This window comes from Papio anubis, chromosome 18, assembly GCF_008728515.1.
Source record: "Papio anubis isolate 15944 chromosome 18, Panubis1.0, whole genome shotgun sequence".
NCBI classification, from domain to species: domain Eukaryota; kingdom Metazoa; phylum Chordata; class Mammalia; order Primates; family Cercopithecidae; genus Papio; species Papio anubis.
In genome coordinates this window covers 21,086,146-21,107,714 of record NC_044993.1, presented here as the reverse complement: position 1 = coordinate 21,107,714, position 21,569 = coordinate 21,086,146, and the positions used below count along the sequence as shown (strand labels likewise).

At 50.2% G+C, this 21,569-nt stretch overlaps 1 protein-coding gene and 1 pseudogene across 3 annotated transcripts in view; both read left to right on the top strand.

Annotated features, from left to right (window-relative positions):
* CDH3 (cadherin 3) overlaps nucleotides 1–20,827 on the top strand; it is a 58,932-nt gene extending 38,105 nt beyond the window's left edge. The window contains exons 9-16 of one of the 2 annotated variants that reach the window (XM_021932099.2): nucleotides 634–819; nucleotides 4,018–4,259; nucleotides 4,773–4,918; nucleotides 7,397–7,621; nucleotides 13,030–13,236; nucleotides 17,029–17,159; nucleotides 17,559–17,705; nucleotides 19,982–20,827. In XM_021932099.2, coding sequence (XP_021787791.1) covers nucleotides 634–819; nucleotides 4,018–4,259; nucleotides 4,773–4,918; nucleotides 7,397–7,621; nucleotides 13,030–13,236; nucleotides 17,029–17,159; nucleotides 17,559–17,705; nucleotides 19,982–20,191 — 1,494 coding nt within the window. In that variant the 3' untranslated portion in view covers nucleotides 20,192–20,827. The remainder of the gene's footprint in view (nucleotides 1–633; nucleotides 820–4,017; nucleotides 4,260–4,772; nucleotides 4,919–7,396; nucleotides 7,622–13,029; nucleotides 13,237–17,028; nucleotides 17,160–17,558; nucleotides 17,706–19,981) is intronic. The other variant, XM_021932100.2, reaches the window with a different exon arrangement.
* On the top strand, nucleotides 5,633–7,390 carry LOC101003853 (annotated as a pseudogene). The gene is made up of 2 exons (XR_163237.4): nucleotides 5,633–6,641; nucleotides 6,958–7,390. The product of XR_163237.4 is annotated as a 10 kDa heat shock protein, mitochondrial pseudogene (transcript).
* Nucleotides 20,828–21,569: the final 742 nt, after the last annotated feature.

Sequence of the window (21,569 nt, the reverse complement as noted above, 5' to 3'; positions counted from 1 at the left end):
AAACCCTGTCTCTACTAAAAATACAAAGATTAACCAGGTGCAGTGGCGCACGCCTGTAGTCCCAGCTACTTGGGAAGCTGAGGCATGAAGATCACTTGAGCTTGCGAGGTGGAGGTTGAAGTGAGCCGAGACCACACCACTGCACTCCAGCCTGAGTGGCAGAGTGAGATTGTCTTTAAAAAAAAAAAAAAAAAAAAATTTTGTTCTGAGCAACTGATTTTCCAGTCTTTGTCACATGTCCGAGAACCTCCAAAAAATTCCTGTTCAGTGCCCCAGCCCATTCGGGCACCTAGCCCTTCTTGCCACCTTCCTTATTCCTTTCTGATCTCAGCAGGATAGGTAGCTACACGTGGCAGGGGCTTGGGGATGCAAGCTTGTGAGATTTCTGGAACATCAGGGCCCTGTGTGTAAGGAAAGCAGGCACAGGATTGGTGTGGTCTGTGCCGGCAGCTGTGAGGCTGCTGCTGGGGACATCCTGCCGCTGTGTATACCCTGAAACCCCGCAAAGTGGGTGGGTAGTCCAGGAAAGGGTAAAGGCGTGGGGATGCCCTGAGGTTGGATGGAGGCTTCTAAGCCTCTGGAGTGGGAGAGTCGTTCTCTGCTCTAACAGCACTGTGCTTCTCACACTGGCAGTATGAGTCCCATGTGCCTGAGAATGCAGTGGGCCATGAGGTGCAGAGGCTGACAGTCACTGATCTGGACGCCCCCAACTCACCTGCGTGGCGTGCCACCTACCTCATCGTGGGCGGTGACGACGGGGACCATTTTACCATCGCCACCCACCCTGAGAGCAACCAGGGCATCCTGACAACCAGGAAGGTGAGTGAGTTCCGGCCTCAGACAATGGCTATACCTGGGGCGGTCAGGTCTGCAGCCTTCAGGACGAGGAGCCACTGTCTACCGTGGGCTAGTCACTAGGAATCGTACCAGCCCAGTGGCTCCCAACAGTGTTCTACCACTCTCGTGTTGGGGAGTCCCTTTGTTCAAACTAAATCTTACCCAGGAGCCCACTTCATAAATAGGTAAGAGTCATTGATCTAACTGAAGCACATCAGTGGAGCCTCCTCCTAGACCAAAGTGTCCAGTGGCTACCCCAGACCAGTCTCACATAGAAGGGTCCATTTTATTGAAATCCATGTTGACTTTGCATTTACTCTAAAACTCATGTCTAGGTGTTTAGATAATAAAATGTTTTGAATCACCTAGTACTTAGGCACACTCCTGCCTCTCAAAAAGTCTCTTTTTTGTGTGTATGTATTTTTGTCTTTATTGGGGTATAGGACGTGGGTTGGGTCAAAAAGTCTGAATGAGACTAGGCCCAGTGGCTCACACATATTCCCAGCACTTTAGGAGGCTGAGGTGGGAGGATCGCTTGAGGCCAGGAGTTTCAGATCAGTCTGGTGAACATAGCGAGATCCCATCAGCACTAAAAAAGAAAAAAAAAAGAAGATGGGCCTAATCTTTTTTTTTTTTTTTTTTTTTGAGAGAGAGTCTCGTGCTGTCGCCCAGGCTGGAGTGCAGTGGCCGGATCTCAGCTCACTGCAAGCTCTGCCTCCCGGGTTTGCGCCATTCTCCTGCCTCAGCCTCCCGAGTAGCTGGGACTACAGGCGCCCGCCACCTCGCCCGGCTAGTTTTTTGTATTTTTTAGTAGAGATGGGGTTTCACTGTGTTAGCCAGGATGGTCTCGATCTCCTGACCTCGTGATCCACCCGTCTCGGCCTCCCAAAGTGCTGGGATTACAGGCTTGAGCCACCGTGCCCGGCCAAGATGGGCCTAATCTTGCATCAGTTTCTTTTTTTTTTCGAGACCAAGTTTTGCTCTTGTTGCCCAGGCTGGAGTGCAATGGCATGATCTTGGCTCACCACAACCTCCGCCTCCCGGGTTCAAGCGATTCTCTTGCCTCAGCCTCCTGAGTAGCTGAGATTACAGGCCTGTGCCACCGTGTCCGGCTAATTTTTTTGTATTTTTAGTAAAGATGGAGTTTCTCCATGCTGGTCAGGCTGGTCTCAAACTCCCGACCTCAGGTGATCCTCCCGCCTCGGCCTCCCAAAGTGCTGGGATTACAGGCGTGAGCCACCATGCCCGGCGCATCAGTTTCTTTTACTTCCTGGTTTACTGTGAAGAATGGTGTGGTTTGAGAACATAAAATATTGTATGAAATAATATATTTTAAAGACTGGGGTTTGCTGTCTTCTTTTCTGCAACAAATACTTTGGAATGCCACTTCGACATTGTGAAATGATGTGAAAGGAAGTTCATTTATAATATAACTAACCTAACTCATGATTTCTAAAAATAGAGAATATCCTAACTAAAAGAAAAAATCCAGCCAGGACAACATGGAGAAGTCCTGTCTACACTAAAAGTACAAAAAATTAGCTGGGGCCGGGCACGATGGCTCATACCTGTAATCCCAGCACTTTGGGAGGCCGAGGCGGACAGATCACCTGAGGTCGGGAGTTCGAGACCAGCTGTCATGGTGAAACCCGTCTCTCTTGTATTTTCTAAAAATACAAAAATTAGCTGGGCGTGGTGGCACGTGCCTGTAGTCCCAGCTATTTGAGAGGCTGAGGCTACTTGAGAGGAGAATCGCTTGATCCCGGGAGGAGGAGGTTGTAGTGAGCCGAGTGTGCATCACTGCACTCCAGCCTGGATGTGGTGACACACACCTGTAGTCCCAGCTACTCAGGAGGCTGAAGTGGGAAGATTGCTTGAGCCCAAAGGGTCGACGCTGCAGTGAGCCATAATCAAGCCACTGCACTCCAGCCTGGGTAACAGAACAAGATCCTGTCTCAAATAAAAATTTAAAATTTTACAAAAATGTTGACTGAATATAAAATATTTTGATATGTAAACTTTTGGGCACAGCTATACTAGAAAACATAATGAAGTGGTCAGTTCCCCACATCCATTTGTAGAATCATCCAAATGCAGCGGACACTGTGTTACCCTGGTAGCTCAAACCGCAAGTTATGTTGATGTCTTCAGAACAGTGAAGAAGCAACTCTTGAAGTCCTGAACAAATTAAAATAGGAGCTCCCCTCAGTAGCTGCATTCCTAGAAGATGCAGTATGTACTAAAACTACACAAAAACTTGGCTTATATGTAAAATGTGTTCTAGACTCTATATTAAACAGATTTTTCACATCCGGGAGTGTATTAATGTCCATGGGGATATTAGCAAGTCACATGGGATATGGAACAGCTCCTCGTATCTAGCATTCTGATTCTGAGACACATCATCCCTGCCCCAGCCTGTAAATGCCAGTGGTATCCCGTCATTACGACAACTAGAAATGCTTCTACAATTTGTTTTGTTTTGAGACAGGGTCTTGGTATGTCAACCCAGGCTGGAGTATAGTGGCACAGTCTTGGCTCATTGCACCCTCAACCTCCTGGGCTCAAATGATCCACCCTACTCAGCCTCCCAAGTAGCTGAGACCATAGGCATGCACCACCAGGCCCAGCTAATTTTTGTATTTTTGTAGAGACCGGGCCTTGCCATGTTGCCCAGGCTGGTCTTGAACTCCTGGTCTCAAGCAATCCAGCAGCCTTGGCTTCCCAAAGTGCTGGGATTACAGGCGTGAGCCACAATGCCAGGCCCCCCAATTTTCTCAAACATCACCACCACTCCACTGGGAACCATTATTCTAGGGCTTATTAATAGAGTTACCTTTAGTATGGTCTGAGAGGCCCCATAAGATGTGCACTCAGGGCACCCTAGACCGTGAGGATGAGCGGTTTGTGAGAAACAACATCTACGAAGCTTGCAGTGAGCTGAGATCCGGCCACTGCACTCCAGCCGGGGTGATAGAGCAAGACTCCGTCTCAAAAAAACAAACAAAAAAAAGATGTGCACTCAGGAAACATAGGAGTGTTCATGGGACAGAGAAGGGGCAGCATGGTTGCTAGTGGGGGCTAAAGCCCCTCAGTATTGGCTCTTTCCTTCTGACATCTCAACTGTACTGTACTCCTCTCAAAATGGTGGTTCAGGTCCTTCTTCCTCTTCTCTCCTAGGGTTTGGATTTTGAGGCCAAAAACCAGCACACCCTATACGTTGAAGTGACCAATGAGGCCCCTTTTGTGCTGAAGCTCCCAACCTCAACAGCCACCATAGTGGTCCACGTGGAGGATGTGAATGAGGCACCCGTGTTTGTCCCGCCCTCCAAAGTCGTTGAGGTCCAGGAGGGCATCCCCACTGGGGAGGCTGTGTGTGTCTACACTGCAACAGACCCTGACAAGGAGAATCAAAAGATCAGGTACTCAGGAGCGGGGCTCGGTGAGCAGCATGCACTGGTACAGTTGATGATGGCCAGCGTTTGTTCTGATTACCGTAGAGACTGTTAAATAGGAATATCCCTCCTGCATAGGTCCTCTTCTTCCTACCCTCTTTGAGGCTGAAGACTGAATAGGGGTTTGGGGGCAGGTATTTCTCACTCTGTCATGTATCCCTCTTGGGACTCCTGCACCTGCTGCTTTAGGACCCCGTTTATGGGCGAGGCGCATTTTCCATATGATCCTGCTTAGGTTCCCAGAGGCCATCAGCCAGTTGGTATGAGGAGGCCCTGAATGACGCGCCTTGGGGCAACTGCCTTCCCTCATGGGGAGGGATAAGGGGTTGAGTGGCAGGGGCTGGGGCGAGCGCGCCTGCGCCCAGGCAGTCTTTTCACATGTCGCCAGGGTCAGACCACAGGTCTCTCCTTGTGGCGCTACACAATTCTACAGAATTCTAAATATTCTGGATGTTACTCGTCTCAACTTTTCCTCTCCAGCTACCGCATCCTGAGAGACCCAGCAGGGTGGCTAGCCATGGACGCAGACAGTGGGCAGGTCACTGTTGCGGGCACCCTAGACCGTGAGGATGAGCGGTTTGTGAGAAACAACATCTACGAAGTCATGGTCTTGGCCGTGGACAATGGTGAGAGCATCCTCCCAGCCTTCCCACAGGGGCCACTTTTGGTTCTCAGGTCACATGACACAGCACAGCATGTTCCCTCCACAGGTGGGAATGTGTCGGGGAGGGCTATTTGCAAACCAGTCCAGATGGTCAAAGGGGTCTTTCAGAGGAGTCTTTTAAAGACTGGTCCTGCCGGGCGCGGTGGCTCAAGCCTGTAATCCCAGCACTTTGGGAGGCCGAGACGGGCGGATCACGAGGTCAGGAGTTCGAGACCATCCTAGCTAACCCGGTGAAACCCCGTCTCTACTAAAAAATACAAAAAACTAGCCGGGCGAGGTGGCAGGCGCCTGTAGTCCCAGCTACTCGGGAGGCTGAGGCAGGAGAATGGTGTAAACCCAGGAGGCGGAGCTTGCAGTGAGCTGAGATCCGGCCACTGCACTCCAGCTCGGGTGACAGAGCAAGACTCCGTCTCAAAAAAAAAAAAAAAAGACTGGTCCTAGGCCGGGTGCGGTGGCTCACGCGTGTAATCCCAGCACTTTGGGAGGCCGAGGCAGGTAGATCACCTGAGGTCAGGAGTTCGAGACCAGCCTGGCCAACACGGTGAAACCCTATCTCTACTAAAGATACAAAAAATTAGCTGGGCGTGGGGGCGCATGCCTGTAGTCCCAGCTACTCCGGAGGCTGAGGCAGAAGAATCGCTTGAACCTGGGAGGCGGAGGCTGCAGTGAGCCAAGATTGTGCCACTACACTCCAGCCTGGGTGACAGAGCGAGACTCTCTCAAAAAGCAACAACAACAACAAAAGAGTGATCCTAGGGACTGGCCGTGGTTCCAATTTCCCTAAAACCCAAGAGTTGGGAGGGAGCCAGGTGTGGTGACTCAGGCCTGTAATCCCAGCACTTTGAGAGGCCTAGGTAGGAGGATCACTTGAGCCCAGGAGTTCAAAGCTGACCTGAGAAACATACAGAGACCATGTCTCTACAAAAAAATGAAACATTTAAAAATAAGAGTTAGGGTCGGGCGTGGTGATTAAAGTCTAATCCCAGCACTGTGGGAGGCCGAGGCGGGCGAATCACCTGAGGTCAAGAGTTCTAGACCAGCCTGGCCAACATGGCGAAACCCTGTCTGTACTAAAAACATAAAAAGTTAGCTGAGCGTGCCGCCTCCCAGTCCCCACGTTAAGGCCTGCGCACGGCCCTTGGGGCGAATCACAGCATGCCCTGGGGCAACCGCTCTCCCTCACGGGGAGGGACAAGGGCGAACGGCGGGGGCGGGGGCGAGCGCGCCTGTACCCAGGCGGTCTTTTCACTTGTCGACAGGGTTGCGGCACTACACGAGCAGAGTTCGAGTCTGAGGCAGAGGGCGTCATGGCAGGACAAGCATTTAGACAGTTTCTTCCACTCTTTGACCGAGTATTGGCTGAAAGAAGTGCTGCAAACTATAACCAAAGGAGGCATTATGCTTCCAGAAAAATCTCAAGGAAAAGTATTGCAGCAACAGTAGTCGCTGTTGGATCGGGTTCTAAAGGAAAGGGTGGAGAGATTCGACCAGTTAGCGTGAAAGTTGGAGATAAAGTTCTTCTCCCAGAATATGGAGGCACCAAAGTAGTTCTAGATGACAAGGATTATTTCCTATTTAGAGATGGTGACATTCTTGGAAAGTACATAGACTGAAATAATTCACTATTGAAATGGCATCAACGTGAAGCTGCCCATTCCACTGAAGTTCTGAAATCTTTTCATCGTGTAAATAATTTCTGTATTTCTCTTTTATAATAAATTAATGGTAACTAATGACAAAAAAAAAAAATTAGCTGGGCGTGGTGACACACACCTGTAGTCCCAGCTACTCAGGAGGCTGAGGCATGAGAATCACCTGAACCCAGGAGGCAGAGGTTGCAGTGAGCCGAAATTGTGCCACTGCACTCCATCCTGGGCAACAGAGCAAGACTCTCAAAATAAGTAAATAAAACATCAGCATTAGGAGAGTCCCTTCAGCCTTAGTTTATGTTCACTGGGTCCTGAATTGGCCTGTCAGTTTTCCCTTGTGATTGATTACTAGGGGCTGACTGGAAAGTGCCATGACAGATCAGTGATGCCACACCATGACAGATGGGGGGTTATGATGTAGTTGTCACCTCTGGTTGACATGTGTTGAACCAGGACCTGCAGGCAGGTGAGAGGCTGCAGCGGGGCTGTGAAGGGAGGCTTCCCTGAAACTGATGGACCAAACACTGGAGTAACCCTGAGGTAGCCAGTAGGATTCGCTTTGTGGTTATAGTGGCTGTCTGGATGAAGTGGCTGCAACTGTGCCGTGATAGTTAGTAATGTCTGCTGTTTACCGAAATGAGAATGATGGCCTGATTGGCATGTATGTGCCATGTATTGGAAGCAAGGGTATGGAAGGTCTTAAGAGGCAAGAGCTGGGTGGTAAACAGGAACCCCCTTGAGGCTGACTGGGTGGGTCACAGGGAGCTCATCATATGTGTCTTTATAAACAGGAAGCCCTCCCACCACTGGCACGGGAACCCTCCTGCTAACACTGATTGATGTCAACGACCATGGCCCAGTCCCTGAGCCCCGTGAGATCACCATCTGCAACCAAAGCCCTGAGTCCCAGGTGCTGAACATCACGGACAAGGACCTGTCCCCCCACACCTCCCCTTTCCAGGCCCAGCTCACAGACGACTCAGACATCTACTGGACGGCAGAGGTCAACGAGAAAGGTACCTGAGTGAGTGGTGGTAGCGGGTGGGTGCCAGTTCCACTAGTGGGCATCTGCCCCACACCAGGATTCTGCACACATTCCCATCCTAGCAGCTTTTGGGCCACGGGGGCAACGGTCTCCTCTAGAACCTCAATCAGATGCCATTTATTAACCTGGTGGAGGCCTTTGGAATTCCACAGGACCCCTAAAAGACCATTTTAGCCCAGCTGCCTTCCTGTGTAGACGGAAAAACTGAGGCCTCGAGAGGGAGGGAGTGACTTGGCCCGTGTCACATAGCAAGAGTCAGGACCCAGCACAGTGATCGTAGCCACCACTCACTGAGCATGCTCTGTGCCAGGTCCATGTCACATGCTCTATGTAGGTTAGATTCCTTCATCCTCACAGCAGCCTGTGAGCAGGTTTCTCTCTCTCTCTCACACACACACACTTTACAGATGAGGAAATCAAGGCTTACAGAAGCCGAAGTATCTTGCCGGAAGCATTATGACTTTTTTGTTTGTTTGTTTTTTGTTCTGAGACAGAGTCTCACTCTGTTGCCCAGGCTGGAGGGCAGTGGCGTGATGTCGGCTCACTGCAAGCTCTGCCTCCTGCGTTCCAGCGATTATCTGCCTCAGCCTCCCGAGTAGCTGGGACTACAGGCGCCCGCCACCATGCCGGCTAATTTTTGTATTTTTTTAGTAGAGACGGGGTTTCACCATCTTGACCAGGCTGGCCTTGAGCTCCTGACCTCGTGACCTACCCACCTCAGCCTCCCAAAGTGCTGAGATTACAAGTGTGAGCCACCGCACCTGGCTGTGTTATGGCTTTAAAAATTAATGTCATGACGACATGTGGTGGCTCACACCTGTAATCCCAGCACTTTGGGAGGCTGAGGCGGGCGGGTCACGAGGTCAGGAGTTCGAGACCAGCCTGGCCAATATGGTGAAACCCTGTCTCTACTAAAAAATTAGCCAGTCCATGGTGGCGTGCGCCTGTAGTCCCAGTTACTTGGGAGGCTGAGGCAGAAGGATCGCTTGAACCTGGGAGGTGGAGGTTTCAGTGAGCCGAGATTGTGCCACTGCACTCCACCCTGGGGGACAGAGTGAGACTGTATCTCAAATAAAATTAAAATGTCACTAGGGTTTTTTGTTGTTGTTGTTTTTTGTTTGAGACAGAGTCTCACTCTGTCTCCCAGACTGGAGTGCAGTGGCACAATCTCGGCTTACTGCAACCTCTGCCTCCTGGGTTCAAGCAATTATCCCTGCCTGAGTAGCTGACATTACAGGTGCCTGTCACCATGCCCGTCTAAGTTTTGTATTTTTTAGTAGAGGCATGGTTTTGCCATGTTGGCCAGGCTGGTCTTGAACTCCTGACTTGAGGTGATCCTCCCACCTCAGCCTCCCAAAGTGCCAAGATTACAAGCATAAGCCACCACACCTGGCCTATCAGGATTTTAGTCTAGGCAGTCTCACTCACCATGGTGTTGGGGGGTGGGGGGAAAAAGCATAAGCATTATGGCCAAAACCCAATGTTATTAATACCTGGAACAGTATTGATAACCTGGTTCTTGGCTTTAATTTCATTTTTCTGTTTGCCCTTGTCCTCTTGTCAGGGAGATTAATCCAGACTCTACTCCATGTGACCTCAGGCTAGTTACCTAACTCCCTAAGCCTCAATTTCTGCATTTGTAAAATGAGGATAACAGCAGTTCCCACCTCTTAAAGCGATGGTGAGGATCAGGGTAGGACCTGGCACTTAGTAAGTGCCCATTTAGCTGGGCGCTGGGCTCACGCCTGTAATCCTAGCACTTTGGGAGACTGAGGTGGGCGGATCATGAACTTGAGGATCAAGACCATCCTGGCCAACATGGTGAAACCCTGTCTCTACTAAAAATACAAAAAATAATTAGCTAGGTGTGGTGGCATGTGCCTGTGTAATCCCAGCTACTCGGGAGGCTGAGGCAGGAGAATCACTTGAACCTGGGAGGCGGAGGTTGCAGTGAGCTGAGATCGTGCCACTGCACTCCAGTCTGGGTGACAGAGCGAGACTCTGTCTCCAAAAAAAAAAAAAAAAAGTGCCTATTTAGTCACCACTGCCAATCGTCATCAACAACTGAGAAATCAGCCTTATAGGGTGGCAGAGATGTTTTAGTGACAGATACCCCATGTTGGCCGCTCCACATGGTCGACTAGTTGTTCAGCCCGGAGAGCTGTCCCTGCCTCCTGGCACTAAATGGGGACAGTGGATTCTGCCTTCTGGCCCTTTGACTAAGAGGAGCCCAGCGAGAATGCAGAGCATTTTAACAGAAAAAACTTGAAATCTGTGCTGAGATAGGCTGACAACCTGGGATGGAGGAGGGGTGCGGGTAGAAACTTGGGGGTTTTTGATTGCCCCAATGATTGGGGGCACTACTGGCATTTAGTGGTACAAACCTGCAATGCTGTGGTGGCAAATCCTGCACGATGAAAAAACTTCCACACAGGCTAATGACTCCCTTCTTGAGAAACTTGAGTTTAAAGCAAAGGCCTTTCTTTAAAGAGGCCACTGCACACATAGCACCTTCTCCACTGTGGGATTGCCACGCAGTGTCCCCCAAGTGGTGCCCAGTGTGCAGTGGCCTCTTCTGCTCTGTGGTTAGCCTGCCACCCCCTGGGCCTTGGAAGGCCAGTTAGCCCAATACCTGCTGCAGCCTCATTTCTGGCATTCCTGCGCTTGTGTGATCACCAATGCTGTGATAACACAGGTTAGCATCAGATCCGATCTGCTTAACATTAGCACTTACATAACCAAGTCATGTGCATTTAGTTTTATTAATAATTTAATATGGCCTGGCGTTGTGGCTCATGTCTGTAATCCCAGCACTTTGGGAGGCCGAGGTAGGCAGATCACCTGAGGTCAGGAGCTTGAGACCAGCCTGGCACAAAATCCACCTCTGCTAAAAATACAAAAACTAGCTGGGTATAGTGGGGCAAACCTGTAGTCCTAGCTACTCCAGAGGCCGAGGCAGGAGAATCGCTTGAGCCCATGAGGCAGAGGTTGCAGTGAGCTGAGATTGCGCCACTGTGCTCCAACCTGAGTGACACAGCAAGACTCTGTCTGAAAAAAAAAAAAATTCGCCGGGCGCGGTGGCTCAAGCCTGTAATCCCAGCACTTTGGGAGGCCGAGACGGGCGGATCACGAGGTCAGGAAATGAGACCATCCTGACTATGGTAAAACCCGTCTCACAATAGAAATACAAAACTAGCCAGGGAAATTGTGAGCCTGTAGTCCCCAGCTACCGGAGGCTGAGCAGAGGGGCTTGAAGAATGGCGTGAACCGGGTGAGACTTGCAGTGAGCTGAGATCCGGCCACTGCAGTCCAGCCTGGGTGACAGAGAAAGCGAGACTCGTCTCAAAAAAAAAAAAAAAAAAAAAAAAATTGAGGCTGGGTGCAGTGGCTCACGTCTGTAATCCCAGCACTTTAGGAGGCGAGGCAGGCAGGATCACGCGAGATCAGGAGATGTGAGACCATCCCTGTGCTGCAGTAAACCCCGTCTCCACTAAAGAATACAAAAAATTAGCCGGGCGTAGTGGCGAGTGCCTATAGTCCCAGCTACTTGGGAGGCTGAGGCAGGAGAATGGCGTGAACCCAGGAGGCGGAGGTTGCAGTGAGCTGAGATTGCGCCACTGCACTCCAGCCTGGGGGACAGAGCAAGACTCCGTCTCAAAAAAAAAAAAAAAATTGAAGGCCAGTCACCGTGGTTCATGCCTGTGATCCCAGCACTTTGGGAGGCCGAGGCAGGTGAATCACAAGGCCAGGAGTTTGAGACCAGCTTGACCAAGATGGTGAAAGCCTATCTCTACTAAAAATACAAAAAGTAATCAGGCACAGTGGCGGGTGCCTATAATCCCAGCTACTCAGGAGGCTGAGGCAGGAGAATCACTTGAACACAGGAGGCGGAGGTTGCAGTGAGCCAAGATCACGCCACTGCACTCTAGTCTGGGCGACAGAGCAAGACTTAGTCTCAAAAAAATTGAATGCTTAGTTGGAAATATGGGTGTTTCATATAAGATTGGGTTAGCTATCAGCTGCTCTGCCTATGCCATTCTTTATTCCTTTACATTCTTTTTTTTTTTTTTTGAGACAGAGTCCTGCTCTGTCATTTGGTTGGAGTGCAGTGGCATGATCTCGGCTCACTGCAGCCTCCACCTCCTGGGTTCAAGCGATTCTCCTGCCTCAGCCTCCCAAGTAGCTGGGACTACAAGCGCGTGCCATCATACCTGGCTAATTTTTTTTTTTTTTGAGACAGAGTCTTGCTCTGTCGCCCAGGCTGGAGTGCAGTGGCGCAATCTCGGCTCACTGCAAGCTCCGCCTCCTGGGTTCACGCCATTCTCCTGCCTCAGCCTCCTGAGTAGCTGGGACTACAGATGCGTGCCACCATGCCCAGCTAATTTTTTTTTTTGTATTTTTAGGGGAGACAAGGTTTCACCGTGTTAGCCAGGATGGTCTCGATCTCCTGATCTTGTGATCCACCCGTCTCGGCCTCCCAAAGTGCTGGGATTACAGGTGTGAGCCACCGCGCCTGGCCAAATTTTTATATTTTTAGTAGAGACAGGTTTTCACCATGTTGGCCAGGAGGGTCTCGATCTCTTGACCTCGTGATCTATCCGCCTCGGCCTCTCAAAGTGCTGGGATTATAGGCATAAGCCACTGTTCCTGGCCCTCATTTACTTTCTTAATAAAGTTGCTTTTACTTTTAAAAAAAAAATTGGGTTAGCTGTCTTTTAGGAAGAGTATTCTTTTTGAAGGAAAAAAACAGTGTAGCAGCCAATGATGCAAATAAGTTATTGGTCCTGCATGACATGGCTTTTAAAACTTCATGTTATAAAAATACTGTGATTGGCTGGGCGCGGTGGCTCAAGCCTGTAATCCCAGCACTTTGGGAGGCCGAGATGGGCGGATCACGAGGTCAGGAGATCGAGACCATCCTGGCTAACCCGGTGAAACCCCGTCTCTACTAAAAAAATACAAAAAACTAGCCGGGCAAGGTGGCGGGCGCCTGTAGTCCCAGCTACTCGGGAGGCTGAGGCAGGAGAGTGGCGTAAACCCGGGAGGCGGAGCTTGCAGTGAGCTGAGATCCGGCCACTGCACTCCAGCCTGGGTGACAGAGCGAGACTCCGTCTCAAAAAAAAAAAAAAATACTGTGATTATCGATTTTTTTAAAGTAAAACGACAAATGAGTATTTTTATCCCAATAATCCTTTTCATTATGGTGAGTTTTGCTTTAGCCAAAGATCAGCTTTTACTGCTGTTCTCCAAAGTGTGCTTGTGGAGTATTTCTCCCCATTGCACACATGTAGGAGCCGTATTCTCAAACTTTCATCATGGTGTACTCAGATCCCTGCACTGATGCTATCCCACAGCTAATCAATGATCTATTCACTCCAGATGACACGGTGGTCTTGTCCCTGAAGAAGTTCCTGAAGCAGGACACATATGATGTGCACCTTTCTCTGTCTGACCATGGCAACAAGGAGCAGCTGACAGTGATCAGGGCCACCGTGTGTGACTGCCACGGCCATGTCGAGAAATGCCCTGATCCCTGGAAGGGGGGTTTCATCCTCCCTGTGCTGGGGGCTGTCCTGGCTCTGCTGCGTGAGTACCAGGCCCCCACCCCCTCCCTGAGGATGGGGGAGTTGAAAGACAGGATTCTATGTTGAACTTCAGCTCCTGGAACTAAGAGGCCACCAACATCGCCTGTCCACCCCTTAAACGTTTTTTTAAGACAGGGTCTCGGCCGAGCGCGGTGGCTCATGCCTGTAATCCCAGCCACTTTGGGAGGCCGAGGCCGGCGGATCACAATGTCAGGAGATCGAGACCATCCTGGCTAACACAGTGAAACCCCATCTGTACTAAAAAAAAAAAAAAAAAAATACAAAAAATTAGCCGGGCGTGGTGGCGGGCCCCTGTAGTCTCAGCTACTTGGGAGGCTGAGGCAGGAGAATGGCGTGAACTTGGGAGGTGGAGCTTGCAGTGAGCCGAGATCGTGCCACTGCACTCCAGCCTGGGTGACAGAGCAAGACTCCGTCTCAAAAAAAAAAAAAAAAAGGACAGGGTCTCAGTCTGTCGCCCAGGCTGGAGTACAGTGGCGTGATCTCGGCTCATTGCAGCTTCTGCCTCCCAGGCTCAAATGACCTTCCCACCTCAGCCTCCCAAGTACCTGGGACTACAGGTGTGGGCCACCACGACCAGCTCATTTTTGTATTTTTTGTAAATACGGGGCCTCACTGTGTTGCCCAGGCTGGTCTTGAATTCCTGGGCTCAAGCAATCCACCCACCTTGGCCTCCCAAAGTGCTGGGATTATAGGTGTGAGTCACTGCGTCTGGCCCACTCTTTTTTTTTTTTTTTTTTTTAGTAGAGACGGGGTTTCATTGTGTTAGCCAGGATGGTCTCGATCTCCTGACCTTGTGATCCGCCCGTCTCGGCCTCCCAAAGTGCTGGGATTACAGGCTTGAGCCACCGCGCCCGGCCTGGCCCACTCTTTAAACTCCTAATTCTAGGAGCGTCAGACAATCATTCTGGGGCTTGTGGAATGTACCAGGCTTTGGCGATACAGTGGTGAGCAAACAGACTCGGCCCTGCCACCAGGTCATCAGTGGTTCTGAAAGGGTGATTTCCAACAGTATTAGCATCACCAGGAATTTGCTATTATTAGAAAGGCAAATTCTCAGCACCTATTCCAGATTTACTGATTCAGAAATGTAGGAATAGAACCCAGTAATCTGCATGTTAACAAGCTCCTAAGGCATTCTGATACATGCTAGAGTTTGCAAGTGACTGGTCTAGTGGGAGGAAATGTTTAGTTAAAAACAAATTTCTTGGCTATAAAGACAGAACCTATCACAGTTGTTTTTTCCACCTTTTGACTTGGTCTTAACATAGACAACACACATCGTCAGTCAGAGACCAATCACATGAATACAAGAACATGCTTTTCGCTGGGCGCAGTGGCTCACACTTGTAATCCCAACACTTTGGGAGGTCAAGGCCCTTGAGGTCAGGAGTTCGAGACCACCCTGGCCAACATGGTGAAATCCTGTCCCTACTAAAAATACAAAATTAACCAGGCATGGTGGCACATGCCTGTAATCCCAGTTACTTGGGAGGCTGAGGCAGGAGAATTACTTGAACCCAGGAGGTGGAGGTTGCAGTGAGCAGAGATCACACCATTGCACTCCAGCCTGGGCAACAGAGCAAGACTCTGCCTTAAAACAAACAAACAAACAAACAAACAAAACCCAGGAAAGTAGGAAATTAGGTCAGAGAGGTGATGGGCACAGGGGCCCAGTTGTGTTGGGCCTCATAGGCTATTGTGAAGACTCTGGATAGAACCAAAAGTTATCAGAAGGTTTTGAGCAGAGGGGTGATGTGATTTGACTTAAATTTTGCAGGATTCCTGCTGAGCAGACTATATGGGGGCGAAGGTGGAGGCAGGGAGATCATTTAGGAGGCTGTTGCTATAATCCAGGGACAAGGTGATGGAGGCTCAGGCCAGGATGGCAGCATTCAGGTGGTCAGTGGTGGTCATGTTTCAAGGTAGAGTCCCTTCAGATTGATGTGTGGAGTTGAGGGTAAGAGCCATCGATGATTGCAAGGCTTTTGGCTTAAGGAGAAACATGGCATTTCCATTTGCCAGTTTGGGAAGGACCATGGGAAGACACTTGCCAGGCCAGTCCAAGTGGAGGTGTCAGTAGGCAGTTAGACCCGGGTTCAGAGAAGTCCACCTGGCGTCTTGCCTTCCCCCAGATTCGGGAGAGGAGAGGTTACCGTCTAGCCCACATGTGTGTGCACCCTCAGAACCCGTGGACTCCCAAGGAAGGTTGGGTCTGTTTTGTCTGGCCAAGGACAGACAGCAGTTCCATCAGCAGGCACAAAAGTAATGATCCTGAGCAGCGGTGTGTGCTCTCTCATCGAACTGCCATAGAGAGAGGGCTAGAGGGTCCCCTCTTAGCTGTGTGTAGGCATGACAGAGAAGGCAGCCAGGAACCAGTTGGCCAGTCCCCCCATATCCAAAGAGCCTGCCAGCCTTTCAGACCACATCACTGAAGCCAGACCCTCTTAAAATTCCAACACTGGGGCTGGGCATGGTGGCTCATGCCTGTAATCCTAGCACTTTGGGAGGCCGAGGTGGGCAGATCACCTGAGGTCAGGAGTTAGAGACCAGCCTGGCCAACGTGGGGAAACCCTGTCTCTACTAAAAATACAAAAATTTGAGGTCACACCACTGTATTCCAGCCTAGGTGACAGAGCAAGAATCTGTCTCAAAAATAGGTAAAGAAAAAAAATAATAAAATACGAAAATTAGCCAGGCATGGTGGTGGGCTCCTGTAATCCCAGCTACTCAGGAGGCTGAGGCAGGAGAATCACTTGAACCTGGGAGGCAGAGATTGCAGTGACCCGAGATTGTGCCACTGTACTCCAGCCTGGGTGACAGAGTGAGACTCCATCTCAAAAAAAAAAAAAAAAAAAAAAAAAAAAAAAAATCCGGCCAAGTGCAATGGTTCATACCTGTAATCCCAGCACTTTAGGAGGCCAAGGCAGTTGGATCACTTGAGGTTGGGAGCTCGAGACCAGCCTGGCCAACATGGTGAAACCCTGTCTGTACTAAAAATACAAAAATTAGCTGGGCATGGTGGCAGGCGCCTGTAACTACTAGGGAGGCTGAAGCAGGGAGAATCGCTTGAACCGGGGAGGCGGAGGTTGCAGTGACCTGAGATTGCACCTATGCACTCTAGCCTACAAGAGTGAGATTCCGTCTCAAAAAAAAAAAAAAAAACAAAAAACTGCATTTCACCTAAGTTTAAATTACTGTACCCTATGAAAGTTGCATTATCTTGTTCTTAGTCTGTGGCTAGTTAGGGGACATGTGGTGAGTAAAAGAGAGTCTCACTGAAAGACAACATCTGTTGGGAGGTTCCCATCCTGACATTTCGACAGAAGATTTTCTTAAGGATCAGTACCACCAATCTGGTTAGACTGACAGCATTATGGGTGGGGAGAAGGAAGTCAGAATCTTCTAGGAGGAGGTGATATTAAGCTGAGAGCTGACACGTGGGAGCCATGTGTAGGCATAGAGTCTGCCAGGTGAGGAAGGAGCCTGTATGAAGGTTCTTGAGGGGGAGCTGCTGGGGGCATTCAAGGAACACAGAGGAGGCCAGTGTGCCTAGACCTTAGTGGGTAGGGGGACTGGGGGGCATAGGCTGGGACCAAATCCTGCCAGCCTTGATGAGGAGTTGAAGTTTTCCTAGGTGCAAGTGAAGCCGTTGTAGCATGTTAAGCTCTGGCTACTGAGTGAGGACGTCAGCAGTTAGAGGGGCTCTGAGGGCCTGGGGGTCTTGGCCCACTGTGGGGTTGCAGAGGGAACACTCACTCCCCAACCCTTGCAGTCCTCCTGCTGGTGCTGCTCTTGTTGGTGAGAAAGAAGCGGAAGGTCAAGGAGCCCCTCCTACTCCCAGAAGATGACACCCGTGACAACGTCTTCTACTACGGCGAAGAGGGGGGTGGCGAAGAGGACCAGGTGGGGCACTGGGGGCTCTGGGATTGGGAGGTGGGTGCCCCCAAGTCCACTGGCAGGGCTAAGCCATTGGGTCAACCAACTGACCAAGTTAGCTGTGTTGACCAGGCCCTGGCACGAAGCTTGCGTCTTCCTTTTTTTCCATCCTCCAGCGCTTCTCTGGTCCATTGCTGTAATCTGTTTGACCCTCGCCAAGTTAACCTCGAGCCTGTGTTTAATTTGCTAGGACAAGGGAGGATGGAAACGAGGGTTTTCCAAAATCTCTGACATCATCTGTCTTGTAAGACCTCCCCATGAGCCAGAGTATCCAAAGGGTAGGGGGTGTGGGGTGAGTGAGATGTAAGTGGCAGGGGAGGGGGGACAGGAGTCCTCAGTCCCCTGCTCTCCTGCATTTCCCCACAGGACTATGACATCACCCAGCTTCACCGAGGTCTGGAGGCCAGGCCGGAGGTGGTTCTCCGCAATGATGTGGCACCAACCTTCATCCCCACACCCATGTACCGTCCTCGGCCAGCCAACCCAGATGAAATCGGCAACTTTATAATCGAGGTGAGACGTGGCAGGTCAGTCGAGGGCCACCCTTTATTCAAGCCCAGCGCCAGCCACACAGGAGAACAAGCATGGGGCTGGAGTCTTGGGTCTGAGTTCAAATTCTGACTCCACCACCAACCAGCTTGTGACCTCTGGCTTATTTGAGTAACTTCTGGGGTTTGTTTCTTCCTCCATAGAACTCCCACTTGCAGAGTGGTTAAAAATGATTAGGAGGGGCTGGGCGCGATTGCTCACACCTGCAATCCCAGCACTTTGGGAGGCTGAGACGGGTAGATCATGAGGTCAGGAGTTCAAGACCAGCCTGGCCAACATGGCGAAACCCCGCCCCTACTAAAAATACAAAAATTAGCCAGGCATGGTGACGGGTACCTGTAGTCCCAGCTATTTGGGAGGCTGAGGCACAAGAATCGCTTGAACCAAGGAGGCAGAGGTTGCAGTGAGCCAAGATGACGCCACTGCATTCCAGCCTGGGTGACAGGGTGAGACTCCGTCTCAACAACAAAAACAAAAAGTGATTAGGAGGCTGGGCGCAGTGGCTCACGCCTGTAATCTCAGAACTTTAAGAGGCCAAGGCGGGCAGATCACTTGAGGTCAGGAGTTTGAGACCAGCCTGGCCAACATGGTGGAGGCAGAGGTTGCAGTGAGCCAAGATTTCGCCACTGCACTCCAGCCTGGGTACAACTTAGAGCTGTAGTGAACACCGGGAATGAAGTACTCAGACAGTTCTAGCTGAGCAGGGTGGGGAGCAGTTCCTTTGAGAGAGCGTCGCTCTAAGATGTGTCTGCCAGGTATTTATTGAGAGAGCTTGTTTAAACTACAATGTAGACAAACGAGACATCCACCAGGTGGCTCTTTGTGGTCAGGTCATGAGGCACATATGGCCTTGTAAAAAACACTCAAACAACATTTTCAGGAGGCTGTGTTCAGCACTTATCACACTTACTACTCCCTATCCTGTTTTCAGGGCCCAGGAGATCTAGTCTCATGTACAAACAACATGCACACAGCACCTCAGTATATTTTCATGCCTCAACCTCAAATGCTTCGTACATAGGCTTGAATGTCTTGTTGTGTGCCCCCCACACCTGGGCAACAAAGGGAGACTCCATCTCAAAAAAAAAAAAAAAGGGTCGGGCCTGGTGGCTCATACCTGTAATCCCAGCACTTTGGGAGACTGAGGCGGGCAGATCACAAGGTCAAGAGATTGAGACTATCCTGGCCAACATGGTGAAACCCTGTCTCTACTAAAAATACAAAAATTAGCTGGGCGTGATGGCGCATGCCTGTAGTCCCAGCTATTCGGGAGGCTGAGGCAGGAGAATCGCTTGAACGGGAGGTGGAGGTTGAAGTGAGCCGAGATCGCGCCACTGCATCCAGCCTGGGCAACAAAGGGAGACTCCATCTAAAAAAAAAAAAAAAATTAGGAACGATTTATTAATTTATTCACATACAGCAGTTGAATACTCTGGAGCCAGACTACCTGGGTTTGAATTACAGATCCCAGGTGACTGCACTTAGAGCAAAGTTTGGAGCCTCTGCTGTAGAGGACTTCAAAGATCGAACGAGCAGGCAGCTAGGACAGTGCCAGCACCCTGGTTCCTGACCCTGCCTGCATATTGGAATCACGTGGGCACCTTCAGAAACCACTGATGCCTCAGCTCACCCCCAGAGATTGTGGTGTAATTGAACTGGGTGTGGCCTGGGCTTCAGAATTTATAAAAGATTCTCCAGGTAATTTAAGTTTGGGAACTACTGACCTAGCACGTAGCGTTGATTAGGTAATCATAGCTATTGTTGCCAGGTGCCATTCTAATAACTGCTTTACAGGTATTTACTCATTTACTTACTCATCTGTTCCTGTACGAAGGAGGCACATGTCCTCAAGACCTCCCAAGGCTGTGTCACAGGCGTGCATCGTTTAAAAAAGGAAGAGAAAAAGCCCATATGAAATTTTGTCATTTTACAGACAAGGAAACAGGCATAGAGCGGTTAAGGGACTTGTCCAAGGCCACAAAGCTAGTGTGTGGTGTGAGTTCTGGCCCAAGCTGATTTCAGTCCTTGCCCTTACCCCCGGCCTGTGTTGCACTGAGCACTTGTTGAGTGCTGGTCCCTGAGCAAATGAATTCTGCATGAATAACGCATTGTTTCATTTCAAGCTCTGAAACTTTAGGGGAGGGGAGGGGAGGGGGGGGCTCAGAGATGAGGAAATGGAGGCTTGCAGCTGGCAAGTGGCAGGGCCCACCACTCTAACCACCTGTTCTCTGTTGCCGCAGAACCTGAAGGCAGCTAACACGGACCCCACAGCCCCGCCCTACGACTCCCTTTTGGTGTTCGACTATGAGGGCAGCGGCTCCGACGCCGCGTCCCTGAGCTCCCTCACCTCCTCCGCCTCTGACCAGGACCAAGATTACGACTATCTGAACGAGTGGGGCAGCCGCTTCAAGAAGCTGGCAGACATGTACGGTGGTGGGGACGACGACTAGGCTGCCTGCCTGCAGGGCTGGGGACCAAATGTCAGGCCACAGAGCATCTCCAAGGGGTCTCAGTCCCCACTTCAGCCGAGGACTTTGGAGCTTGTCAGGAAGCGGCCGTAGCAACTTGGAGGAGACAGGCTATGAGTCTGGCCTTAGAGTGGTTCGTTCCTTAGCCTTTGAGGATGGAGGAATGTGGGCAGTTTGACTTCAGCACTGAAAACCTCTCCACCTGGTCCAGGGTTGCCTCAGAGGCCAGGTTTCCAGAAGCCTCTCACCTGCCGTAAAATGCTCAGCCCTGTGTCCTGGGCCTGGGTCTGCTGTGACCGACCCCTGATGGCTTTGTCTCTGGAATGGACCCTTCTGAGGCCTCCTGGTGCAACCTTTTTTTTTTTTTAATGCTATTTTCAAAATGTTAGAGACAGTTCTTCAAAAGTGCAGCCCAGAGCTGCTGGGCCCACTGGCCATCCTGCATTTCTGGTTTCCAGACCCTAAGGCCTCCCATTCAGATGGATCTCTGCGTTTTTATACTGAGTATGTCTAGATTGCCCCTTATTTTTTATTTTCCCTGTTGCGTTGCTGTAGATGAAGGGTGAGGACAATCGTGTAGATGTACTAGAATTTTTTATTAAAGAAACTTTTCCCAGAGGTGCCTGGGGAGTGAACTGTTTTTTCAATAGAAGCTTTATTGGCATCTAACTCACATACCATACCATTCACTTGTTTAACGTGTACAATTCAATGGTTTTTAGAATTTTCAGAGTTCTGCAAAAAGAGTGTGCTCCTTGCCGGCTTCCTCTCGATGGCAGGGGATACTCAGGGTCAGCTTCCATGCCTAGGTGGGCTCAGGGAGGGGAGACTTGCCCTCCTTTGCAAAGTCTGTTGCTCCGTGAGAGAGAACCATTAACCTCTTACCCCAAGGCTGAGCCCCTTCAGAGCCCCAGCAAGGTATCTTCTGGAACAGCGGCTGCCCTCCCTGCAGGGCAGTGCGTGACGACTTCCTCTTCCATGCTGGGGGCGGGGGTCCCTGTTGAAAGGCAGGGGTTGGAGAACAGCGAGCTCTGCTACTTGCTAGCACATCATTTAACCTCTAGTTGCCTCAGATTTTACATTTACAAAATGGGGAGTTTTTGTGGAGATTAAATGAATTAATACCTGGCACATGGTCCATGCAATTTGTTAGTTGGTAACAGCTACCATTTATTCAATATTTTTAAAGGCCAGACAGGACTTTATTTACTCTAAATCCTCATAATCACCCTCTGAGGGGACTTTCTCCTTTAAAGAATGGCCACATTGTATTTTTTTTAAATGACATCTGGTTATCAAAATCAAGCAAAACAAAGTTAGAGAATCTACCCAAGATGTCAGCAAAATTGGAATATTCCTG